At 44.3% G+C, this 12,488-nt stretch overlaps 1 protein-coding gene across 1 annotated transcript in view; it reads left to right on the forward strand.

The window, feature by feature from the left end:
• Positions 1-12,488, forward strand: part of tpra1 (transmembrane protein, adipocyte asscociated 1) — a 56,112-nt gene that overhangs the window by 36,241 nt on the left and 7,383 nt on the right. The window contains exons 5-7 of the mRNA XM_041191865.1: positions 951-1,023; positions 3,540-3,619; positions 5,075-5,185. Of these exons, the coding sequence (XP_041047799.1) occupies positions 951-1,023; positions 3,540-3,619; positions 5,075-5,185 (264 nt within the window). The remainder of the gene's footprint in view (positions 1-950; positions 1,024-3,539; positions 3,620-5,074; positions 5,186-12,488) is intronic.

A 12,488-nucleotide genomic window follows, 5' to 3' on the forward strand; every position in this document is an offset into this window, starting at 1 on the left:
TCTGGACAGGAGAGTACTGGGAAGGAATTTCTTTTCAGTGTAGCGTTGAAAAAGATTCACTTTCATTATTGAGATTTTTCCTCTCCAATATTCCTCCCCTCTTTCCCTGAAGACCTTGGCATCTACATTAGGGTGCTGTCCCTCCGCTCTACCCCCAATTGTCCTTTTACGTGCGTCAGCCGGGATGAGAAATGTTGGTCAACTATCTGGCCATGAAAGGCATCACAGCGGAGCTCAATCCTGTTTTTCACTCCACACATTTGTACTTTACTAGAAGTCATTAGAAGCAGGACCCCTGGTAATAGGACCTTGCTGCGAGTTGGGATTTGGGCATTAGAGTTTTGGATGAATTTAAGTTTATGGAGTGTGGAAAATAGGAGGCTGGGCCAGAAGATCTTTGAAAGAGTATAGCCAAGAGGCAAAGTCATGGATGAAGGTTTCAGCAGCAGATAAGCTGAAGCAGAGATGGTGATGTTTTGGAGGTGGAAGTCTTGGTGATGAAATGGATATGATGTCACAATCAGAGCTCAGATTTCTGATGATCTTGTGCAATCTCAGGCACTGACCAGGGAGAGGGATGGAGATGATGACCAAGGAACGAGTTTGTGGCAGTTCTGGAAGTCCTACACTGGCTGCAATTTATCTCACGCTTGGTTAGTCTACCATACCTCAGACGTGTTCCAAGAACAACCCTCTTTCCCCCTCTTCCCCCATCCCCTACCCTTGCCAATCCCCAGTTTTCTCCCTTGCCCTGAGGCACCGGGTTGCAGATTCACTTGCCTTCCTCCCCCAAGTGATAGTTCTTTGTGCGCAAGTCTCGGCAAATGAGATCTGGAAACAGTGGAGCCTCCACAGCTCAGCCCACCATTTAAAATGAGGAATAAAGCATTTTGACCGGTTTGCACAGTGAATGCCATCAATGATTGATACATTTGCTGTTTCTCTTTTAGATCCTTTGGGAGATTTCACGATTCTTTCTGTTGGCGACTGAGCTGAGCGTAATAATATTAGGCTTGGCATTTGGTAAGTTGTCGAGTTTATCCATGTATGATGCCATTGGCCCCCAGTAGAGCAATATCTCAATTTTAAAAACTCCCACCCTTGCTTTTGAATCCCATGAGGGCCTCACCCCTCCCTACCCCTGTAACGTCCTCCAGCCCCACAACCCTCTGACATCTCTATCGTTTTCCAATTCCGAACTCTTGTGCTAGACCGTTTTAATCGCCCCCACCATTGGTTGCCGTGCTTTCAGCTGCCAGGGTCCTAAGCCCTGAAATTCCCTCTGTAAACCTCTCCGTCACTTTATCTCTCTCTCTCTCCTTTAAGACTTGGGGTACCACAATCCTGGCATGCTGCTCCCAGCAAGGAATCCTATTCTCCGTTATTCTATCTTGGGGACGTAGGTGTGAAGAGAAGGGTGCTTCCCTGCACAACATCCAGGGAACATTAGCTCTGTTTGATCTATCTCACCATTGCCAGGAAATTGGGATTTACTCTTCAGTCTGGAGAAGAGAGTACTAGAGAGGAATTTCTTTATTTAAGCCGATTTTTTTTCAGAGCAGCATTGAAAAAGACTTACTTTTATTTTTGAGAGACTTTTCCTCTCCAGCATTTCTCCCCTCTTTCCCCGAGGACATTGACATCCTCATTAGGCTGCTCTCCCAAAGGTGGCACTTGCCCTTGGCACTGCCCTCAAGTGTCCTTTACTTGTGTCAGCTGTGACAAGGAATGCTGGTTGGCTATCTGACCAGGAAAGGCACCACAGAGACGCTTGATCCTGTTTTTCACTCTCCATCCACATGAAACCTAGCTCTTTGACCAATCTGCCTTCATATCGCCTTAGGTAGCCTGGTGTCGAATTTTGCTTGGTAACATTCCTGTGAAGCACATTGGCACTTTCTACTATGTAAAATCTGCTATATAAATTAAAGTTGCCATTTCAGCATTCAGAAAATGGAAAATAATTCTTATGTGCACAGTTTTAAGGTTAAGGAGGGACATACTTGCATTGGAAGCAGTTCCAGGAAGGCTCACTCGGCTGATTTTTGGGATGAAGGAGTTTGTCTTATGAGGAAAGGTTGAGCAGGTTGGGCCTATACTCATTGGAGTTTAGAAGAATGGAAGGTGACCTCATTGAAACATACAAGGTTTTGCGGAGTTCAGCAGGATAGATGCTAAGAGGATGTTTCCTATCGTGAGGGATCTAGAACCGGGGGTACAGTTTAAAAATAAAAGATCTCCCATTTAGGAACATAAGAACATAGGACTTAGGAGCAGGAGTAGACCGTTTGGCCCCTCAAGCCTGCTCCACCATTCAATTTGGTTGTGGTCTCAGTTCCACTTTCCTGTCTACCCCCCTAATCTTGACTCCCCTATCTATCAAAAATCCATCAAACTCAGCCTTGAATAAATTTAAAGACCCGGCCTCCACTACTTACTGGGGAAGAGAATTCCACAGACAAATTATCCTCTGAGAGAAAAAAAATTCTCCTCATCTCTGCCTTAAACAGGAGATCTCTTATTCTTAAACTGTGTCCTCCTAGTTTTAGTCTCCCACACAAGAGGAAACATCCTCTGGGTATCCACCCTATCAAGTCCCCTCAAGATCGAATGTTTCAATGAGGTCACCTCTCATTCTTCTTGACCACAATGGGTATAGGCCTAACCTTTTCAACCTTTCTTCATAGGGTAAGTCCTTCATTTTAGGAATGAGTCAAATAAGCCTTTGAACTGCTTCTAAAGCAGTTATATCTTTTTTCAAATAAGGACACCAAAACTGTACATTGTACTCCAGATGTGGTCTCACCAAGGCCCTGTACAGCTGCAGTAAAACTTCCCACTTTTATATTCCATTCCTCTTGCAATAAAGGCCAACATTCGATTTGGCTTCCTAATCACATGCTGTACCTGCATGCTAACTTTTTGTGATTCATGTATCAGGAAACCCAGATCCTTCTGTACCACCGAGTTCTGCAATCTTTCTCAATTTAAATAGTATACTGCTTTTCCATTCTTCCTGCCAAAATGAAGAGGTTCACATTTACCCACATTATTCTCCATCTGCCCACTCACTTAACCTATCTATATCCCTTTGCAGACTCTCTACCTCCTCTTGACAACCTATATTTCTACCTATCTTGATGTCATCAGCAAATTTAGCTACCATGCATTCAGTGTCTTCATCCAAGTCATTGATATAGATTTTAAGACTGAAATGAGGAGGAATTCCTTCTTTGAGGTTCATTGGTGTTTGGAATTCTCTTCCATAGCGAAGACTAGAAGCTGGGTAATGGAAGCTATTCAAGGCTGAGTTAAACAGATTTTTGATTGACAAGGGAGTTAAGGGTTATGGGGTGGGGGGCAGGTAAGGAAGTGGAGATAAGGCCACATCAGATCAGTCATGAACTTATCGAATAGCAGAACAGGCTTGATGGGCTGAATGGCCTACCCTTGCTCCTATGTCTTATGTACTTGTGTAATAAATATACACTATACACTGATATTAATGTACATTTTTTTCTCATTATTCCTGGGTTTAGGACACCTTGAAAGTAACTCCAGTATCAAGCGTGTATTGACCATAACAACAGTACTTGCTCTGGCCTATTCGATAACACAGGTCTGTCTGAATGCTCTTGTTTTCAACAGTGCTGTCTTATTTTTGCATTTTATCAGTTGATAACACTATTACATCTGAGGCAAGAGGTCATGGGTTCAAGTCCCACCCCAGAGACTTGAGCACATAATCCAGGCAGACAATCCCGGTGCAGTACTGAGGGTGGGCTGCACTGTCTGAGTTGACATCTTTCGGATGAGATGTTAAAAATAATGGCCTGCCCCCTCAGGTCAACATAAGAGTTCCCACGGCTATTGGAAGATGAGCTGGGGAGTTCTGGCTGATATTCATCTCTCAACCAATGTCACTTTAAATGAAAAACACAGATCTGGTCATTATCGTATTGCTGTTTTTGGGACCTTGCTGCATGCAAATTGGTTGCTGTGTTTCCTACATTACAACAGTGACTACACTTTAAGTACTTGATTGGCTTTGGATGTCCTGAGATTGTGAAATGTGCTGCATATATGTGAGTTATTTATTTTTGTGGATACAGTGGGATCTAATGAAGCTGAAAAGTAATCCAGTCGGCCTCTTTAGGCTGATTCTGGTTTTCTTGGTTAATCATAATGGTTTCAATAATGGTTTAGTAAATGTGGATGCGTCCCATCAAATTACAATTTAATCAGATGTTGATGTGCCTGCACATCACACTTTGCCTTTCATACTCTTCCCCCACTGCATGGATCTTGGTCCTGCATTACAACAATGAGTACACTTTAATCAGCTGTAGAGCACTTTGTGGAACACTCTATTTAAATGCTAGTCTCTCTCTCGCTGTCTGTCCCTCTCGCTCTCTCTTCCTTTCTTCCCTTTTTTCTTTTCTCTTTATTCTGTCTGTCTCCTTCACCCCTTCCCTCTTTACACCCCCTTCCCTATTTGTATAGTGACTCTTGCACCCTCAGAATGTCCCCAAAGTATTTTAAATCCAGTGAAGTACTTTCGAAGTGTAGTCGCTGTCGTTGAGTAGGTATATGGCTTGGCAACTGTGTGCACAGCAAGATCCCATAGACAGCAATGCGATGGAAAGTACAGGATGAGGGATAAACGTTGGCCAGGACACCTATAAGCATCATCAACTCTCTCCATCTCCACTAGCAAGCAAATGTTTTTGATGCATCGAAGCCACCAACCCTGCCCACTGCCCCCCCCCACCCCCCGTCCGCCTCAGTTTACTCACACTCTTTCCCTCAGGTTGGCCAATGCTCAGAGGCATTTCACATCAGGATGGCAACGTGTGGAACTAGCATCATCTAAAGTTGTGAACCCAATCTGATACTTCTGGCTTTGTGAGGCGCGTTTGACCTTGGACGTGATTTTTAATGGTGGAGCCTTTTCCCACACAATAATAAAATGCTTTTTTAATGCATTGTGTGGGCAAGGAGCGGGATGGGGGATGTAATAAGGGAAATCTACTTTGGTGTGTCTGATCAGCACTTCCGATGTGTCTCTTTCCAGGGGACCTTGGAGATCTTGTATCCTGATGCACATCTGTCTCCCGAGGACTTCAATGTTTATGGACATGGGGGCCGTCATTTCTGGCTTGCCAGCTCTTGTTTCTTCTTTCTGGTAAGAAACTCCAAACTCCTCATTTTTAATATTTGCTACATTCTTTCTCCTCTCCAAATCCTCAGTAGAAATTGCATCATCTCCAAATGCAACTGCAACCCTCTTCCACAACCTCATGTCCTGTGGAAACCCCTTCACCTCCTTCAGCTGCTATTACAAGCCAATAGGATCAAAGGGAAGGGGAGCTCTCAAATATTACTGGTCCAGTCACTGGAGACAACTCGCTTTAAAAACATAAACCCTTTATAAAACCTGGTTCTGGTCCCTAAATCGTTCCGAGATTGGTAACTTCGGAGGCAGCTTTTGCCAGAAACCGTTTTTTGCAATCTTGTGGAGAAAAGAAATGGGAGAAATAATTTCTCCAGGGAAAGAAAATAAGAGTTTGTCCCCTAGTGTGGAATATATTCTCATGTTTTATTTGACTGCCCTTTTATACTTAATTGGCCCATTGCGTTTGTGCAAAGCCTAAGTCACCAATTCGATTGCTCAGAACAGCCAGGCAGCTTCCCAGGACACACTCTCACTCTCGCCACCTGCCATTGGCTTGTGTTGGAAGGATTTGTCACATTATGAACACACCTTCCTTGGCCATCAAGTCCTGGAGCAGGACTTGAACCCAGAGTGTCGGCCTCAGAGGCAGGTACGCTACTCACTGCACCACAAGACCTCTGACACTTGTATGCACATTTCCCTGAATATTATGTCAATGTAGAAAATACTCCATACAATTTAATCAAATGCACATTAAATAAACCATTCATTCTCTGGAAATGTTTCAAAAATACATTATTTCACATTGATTTTAATTCCGATTCCTTTATTCCTAAACCTCTCCAATGATATAACCTTTCCAATATACAACTTTTCAATTGCATTCATTCCAATTTTTCTAAATAATTTATCTCTACCATTTAAGCTTTATAATATTCATTTTTTAAGCAACATCATCTTTATTCGCAGCAACTAAAATACACCACCCAGTGGTGCAATCCTTGCATTGCATTAATCAAACCTCCTTCAATTTTTCATGAGTTGCTCCATAAAAAAATTCACAATATATATGTCTATAAATTTTATACCCATTTCACTGTCACTCATCTCTGAGAAGTTTTATAGGAGATCTTCAAGGTGTGCATTACAAATATTTCATTTTCTTTTTGTCCCTAATATTTGAAATTTAACCAGATAATCAGATTTAAGATAATTGGCAGAAGGTCCATAGCATGGTTACAGTATTCTGCCTCTCTAGCCAATGCTGACTCTGTGCATGAGGAATTTAGCTAGTTCCACTCTCTACCCTTTTCCCTTAACCTTGCAAATTGTTTGCTTCACTTCTTGATCTCGTTCCCCTTTGAAAGCCATGACTTGACCTATCTCCGTCATCCTTTCAGACAGTGCATTTCAGATCCTAACTACTTAATGCATTTAAATAAAAAAGTTTTTCCTCATCTCAGCATTGGCAAAAACCAGTCGCTTTAAATTGGTGTCCTCTAGTTTTTGATCCTTCCAGCCAATGGGAATGGTTTCTCTCTGTGCACCCTGTCTAGATCCCTCTTGATTTTTGAACCAGAGGGGTGATGAAGAAACTTCACTTTTCCCTTTGCAGGGAGTTGTCAACGGGAGAGATTAGAGAAGCTGAGCTTCCCTTTGAACAGAGAAGATTTAATAGAGGTGTTCAAGATCACGAAGCGTTTTGATTGAGTATATAGGGAGAAAGTGCTTCCATTAACAAGAGGGTCGATGACCAGAGGAGCAGCTTTAAAGTAAATGGCAGAAGAACTAGAGGGGATTTTTTTTTTTGTTAACGCAGCGATTTGTTGTGATCTGGAATGTTCTGCCTAAAGGACAGTGGAAGCGGATTCAGTAGTAACTTTCAAGATGTAATTTTTCTATCAAATGCACTTCGTTTTGCCCACATGCTTAGCTGTGTCACGCCAACCCCCACCACATGCTCAGGCTCAGCTTGAGCACTAATTGAGCATATCCCACAAGACTGCATTTGAATTTCATGAACATTTGTGCAATATTAAACCCCCTGTACCCTCCCCAGCTTTTCCTTTCCAGAAATATTAAAAAGAGCAAATTGGCTTGAAGAAATATTTGGCAAACAGTTCACAATTTGAATAAATCATACAAAATTGATGCAGCTGTACTCTGCCTTCTTGAACCGCTGCAGTCCATGTGGTGTAGGTACACCCACAGGGCTGTTAGGGAGGGAGTTCCAGGATTTTGACCCAACAACAGTGAAGGAACGGCAATATAGTTCCAAGTCAGGATGGTGAGTGGCTTGGAGGTGAATTTTGGACCTTTGCTGCCCTAGTCCTCCCAGTTGATGGAGGTCAGGCGTCTTGCCTGGCCCCAGGGAAGAGGCAGTGGTGATTTTTAAAGCTTCCTGCTTTTATGCCTTGTCGTTAAAATCTAACAGGATCCTCTGGGCTGTTGCCTGATTTTCACTCGATCCTCTTACATATTTGGTTTGACCTAGTATAGCTTTGAAATACACTCTGATGACTGCTACCACTTATTGTGCAGAAACCCCAAACTTGCCATTTTGGGGCAAGTTGCCCCATCATCATCTAGCTCGTGACCTGCTCTGCAAATGCTACCGTTCAACATGAGCAGCACCCCCAGGGCTGCCATTCACCGCAGTTCAAGAACTTTGTGTTATGTGAAAAAATAAGGATGAGTAGAAATTGTCCGACTTGCCGAGCTCAGTCATGATGAATCCACTGGCATCATTGACCCGAGCCCACCCAGCCTCAGAGAAGCAAATTCAGGATAAAGGTTAGAAAATTCTCTTGATTCCCTAAGACAAATGAACCAGGTTCCAGGAGCTGTATTGCCACCTTATTCCTTCAGTATCACTCGGTCATAGTCCTGGAACTCCCTTCCTAATACCATTGTCGGAGTGCCTTCACCACATAGACGGCAGCAGTTCAAGAAGGCAGCTCACCACTCCCTTCTGCAGGTCAACAAGAGACGAGCAATAATGCTGGCCTTACCTGAGAATTACCTTTCTAAAGGACTCTAGTGAATTGATACTCACTGCATGATTAGGTCTACTGCCCTTGAGCGTGATGGTAAACTCAAGATTGTGTTTGATTTTCTACACTTAAAAATGTTTGTATCTTTTACTGTTGTTCGTTTTTATGTTTTCACATTGAGCCCAACCTTTCCCTCGGTTGTGATTCACGCGAGTGCAGTAAGGTAATTGGATAGCGTTTTTGGTGCAGCAATCCTGTCTATTTACCTACCCTGTCTTTCTCAGCCTGGCTTACGTTAGCACTCTCATTGTTCCAGAGAACATAATGTTGCAGCTTTAAACACTCTCGTGAAGGATGGTTAGATTTCTTTCGGCCAAACTTGAGCTTATCTGAAATTCTGCTGCCTATATCTTAACTCTCACCAGATCGTGTTGGCCCATCACCCCTTGAGCTTCCTGACATACATTGGCTCCTGGTCTTGCAACGCTTCACTTTTAAAATTCTCTTCTTCGTTTCCAAAGCCTTCCATGGCCTCATGCCCTCTCCATCTCTGTAACCTCCTCCACCACTAGAAACAGCAGGTTGAACTGCAAGTCTGGCAAGCAGGCTTCAATTAATCCCCAAGTTGGCTGTGGCTGAGCTGCCTTGCACCTGTGACTAGGAAATTTGTTGAGTGTTGATGCATTGGAAGCGACTTGAGTTAGTTGCTCATCTGCTGCCCTCTGTTGCCAACCTCCCAGTCTTTGCTTCTTCCCTATGAGAAGGCCAAAGCTTACAGTGCAGAATGCAGCAGAGATTGAAAGGAATTAGAGGAAAGCTGAAGTAATGTAAGGGTTTAATGCTGCCTGTATCCTAACTCATATCGAGCCTCCTTCACCCATCACTCGCTTGGTTCGAGACCAACAATGCCTCAAATTTACAATTCTCGTTCACGTATTCAAACCTTTCCGTGATCTTGCCCAATCCTCCCCCATCTCTTTAACCTCTTCTAGTCTTTCAACCTTTCAACATCTCTGCCTCTTGATCATTCCTGATTTTAATCACTCCACCATTAGTGGCCATGCCTTCAGCTGCCTTGGCCCTAAGCTCTGGAATTCCCTCCTTAAACCCCTCTTACTCTCTATCTCTGGTCCTTCAAGATGAGCCTCAAAATCTTTGATCAAGCTGTTGGTCATCTGTAAAACTATCTCCCGTGTGACTCAGTGTCAAGTTTTGTTTGGCATTGCTCCTATGAAGCACCCTTATTATGTTAAGGGCGCTATATGATTGCAGGTTGTTGTAAGAACATTATTCATATTTGAGTCTGGACAAAGGGTTAGTAGGATTTGGGGGTGGTGTGGCACCAATAAAACCCAATCCTGACATCACCTGACTCTAAAAAAAAAAAATTGTTTAGGGATGTAAGGATTGCTGGTAAGGCCAGCATTTTATGCTGATCCCTAATTGCCCTTTGAGAAGGTGGTGGTGAGCTGCCTTCTTGAACCGCTGCAGTGCATATGGTGTGGGTACACCCAGTGATTTTTTTGTGTAGTGGTTTGATACAACTGAGTATCTTGCTAGGCTGCTTCAGAGGGCAGTTAAGAGTCAACCACCTTGCTATGGGTGTGCTTTCCCCTCTACGCCAGAAGGGTGACAGATTTTCTCCTCTGAAGGTCATCAGTAAACCGGATGGGTTTTTGTGGCAATCCAGTCGTTTCATGGTCATTATTACAGAGGCTAGTGTTTTATTCCAGCTTTATTAATTAATTGAATGTAAATTCCCACCCGCTGCAATGATTGGATTTGAACTCATGTCTCCAGAGCATTAGCCCAGGCCTCTGGGTTACTACAATAATAAAAACAAAGAACTGCGGATGCTGGAAATCCAAAACAAAAACAGAATCACCTGGAAAAACTCAGCAGGTCTGGCAGCATCGGCGGAGAAGAAAAAAGTTGATGTTTCGGGTCCTCATGACCCTTCCACAGAACGAAGTGAAATTAGGAGAGGGGTAAAATATAAGCTGGTTTAAGGTGGGGTGGGGGGGAGAAGTGGGGGGGGTGTGGTTGTAGAGACAAGCAAGCAGTGATAGGAGCAGATAATCAAAAGATGTCACAGACAAAAAAACAAAGAGGTGTTGAAGGTGGTGATATTATTTAAACGAATGTGCTAATTAAGAACGGATGGCAGGACACACAAGGTACAGCTCTAGTGGGGGTGGGGTGGAATAAGACTAACTGGGCATAAAAGGTATAGATTTAAAAATAATGGAAATAGGTGGGTAAAGAAAAATCTATATAAATTTTTGGAAAAACAAAAGGGAGGGGGAAGAAATGGAAAGGGGGTGGGGATGGAGGAGGGAGTTCAAGATCTAAAGTTGTTGAATTCAATATTCAGTCCGGAAGGCTGTAAAGTGCCTAGTCGGAAGATGAGGTGCTGTTCATCCAGTTTGCGTTGGGCTTCACTGGAACAATGCAGCAAGCCAAGGACAGACATGTGGGCAAGGGAGCAGGGTGGAGTGTTAAAATGGCAAGTGACAGGGAGGTTTGGGTCTTTCTTGTGGACAGACCGCAGGTGTTCTGCAAAGCGGTCGCCCAGTTTGCGTTTGGTCTCTCCAATGTAGAGGGGACCGCATTGGGAGCAACAAATGCAGTAGACTATGTTGGGGGAAATGCAAGTGAAGGGCTGCTTCACTTGAAAGGAGTGTTTGTGCCCTTGGACGGTGAGGAGAGAGGAAGTGAAGGGGCAGGTGTTGCATATTTTGCGTTTGCATGGGGAGGTGCCGTAGGTGGGGGTTGAGGAGTAGGGGGTGATGGAGGAGTGGACCAAGGTGTCCCGGAGTGAGCGATCCCTACGGAATGCCCCTGGGGGGGTGAAGGGAAGATGTGTTTGGTGGTGGGGGAAATGCAAGTGAAGGGCTGCTTCACTTGAAAGGAGCATTTGGCCCCCTCACCGTCCAATGGCGGCATTCCGTAGGGATCATTCCCTCCGGGACACCCTGGTCCACTCCTCCATCACCCTCTATTCCTCAACCCCCACCTATGGCACCTCCCCATGCAAACGCAAAAGATGCAACACCTGCCCCTTCACTTCCTCTCTCCTCACTGTCCAAGGGCCCAAACACTCCTTTCAAGTGAAGCAGCATTTCACTTGCATTTCCCCCAACTTAATCTACTGCATTCGTTGCTCCCAATGCGGTCTCCTCTACATTGGAGAAACCAAACGCAGCTGGGCGACTGCTTTGCAGAACACCTGCGGTCTGTCCGCAAGAAAGACCCAAACCTCCCTGTCGCTTGCCATTTTAACACTCCACCCTGCTCCCTTGCCCACATGTCTGTCCTTGGCTTGCTGCATTGTTCCAGTAAAGCCCAACGCAAACTGGAGGAACAGCACCTCATCTTCCGACCAGGCACTTTACAGCCTTCTGGACTGAATATTGAATTCAACAACTTTAGATCTTGAACTCCCTCCTCCATCCCCACCCCCTTTCCTTTTCTTCCCCCTCCCTTTTGTTTTTTCCAATAATTTATATAGATTTTTCTTTTCCCACCTATTTCCATTATTTTTAAATCTATATCTTTTATGCCCGGTTAGTCTTATTCCACCCCACCCCACTAGAGCTGTACCTTGTGTGTCCTGCCATCCGTTCTTAATTTAGCACATTCGTTCAGATAACATCACCACCTTCAACACCTCTGTGTTCTTTTGTCTTTGACATCTTTTGATTATCTGCTCCTATCACTGCTTGCTTGTCCCTATAACCACACCCCTCCCACTTCTCCTCCCCCGCCCCCCCCAAAATCTTAAACCAGCTTATATTTCATCCCTCTCCTAATTTTACTCAGTTCTGTTGAAGGGTCATGAGGACTCGAAACGTCAACTTTTTTCTTCTCCTCTGGATTACTAGTCTGGAAATACTACCACTCTGCCAATGCCCCTGCAATATTCACACTCGTGCTCCAGAGCTGGGCACTGGATTGAGATGGGGGGGGTTGGGCAGTGAAGGGGTGGCGAGGGAGGAAGAACATCGGCCAGGCATTTTGCCCCAGATTTGTTTATTGACCCCAACTGTTGAGTGTAATTGTATGTGGATGTTCGGTAAGAACGGAACCAGCCATGATACCTCACAATTGGGACAGCTCTGACATTCAACCCTGAAACTGAAGGATTAACAATGACGAAACCTACAAGAGAATGTCTCTATGATACCCAAGAAGGAGAGAAAATTGCAGGGGGGGGGCGTGGGGAGGTGGCTTTAGTGTAAGGAGAAGAAATTTTGACAACTTGCACATATACCGTATGCTCCGCTAGTTTTGGTTGAAGTGTACGTTTTTACAGTTTT

This window comes from Carcharodon carcharias, chromosome 7 (genome assembly GCF_017639515.1).
Source record: "Carcharodon carcharias isolate sCarCar2 chromosome 7, sCarCar2.pri, whole genome shotgun sequence".
NCBI lineage: Eukaryota > Metazoa > Chordata > Chondrichthyes > Lamniformes > Lamnidae > Carcharodon > Carcharodon carcharias.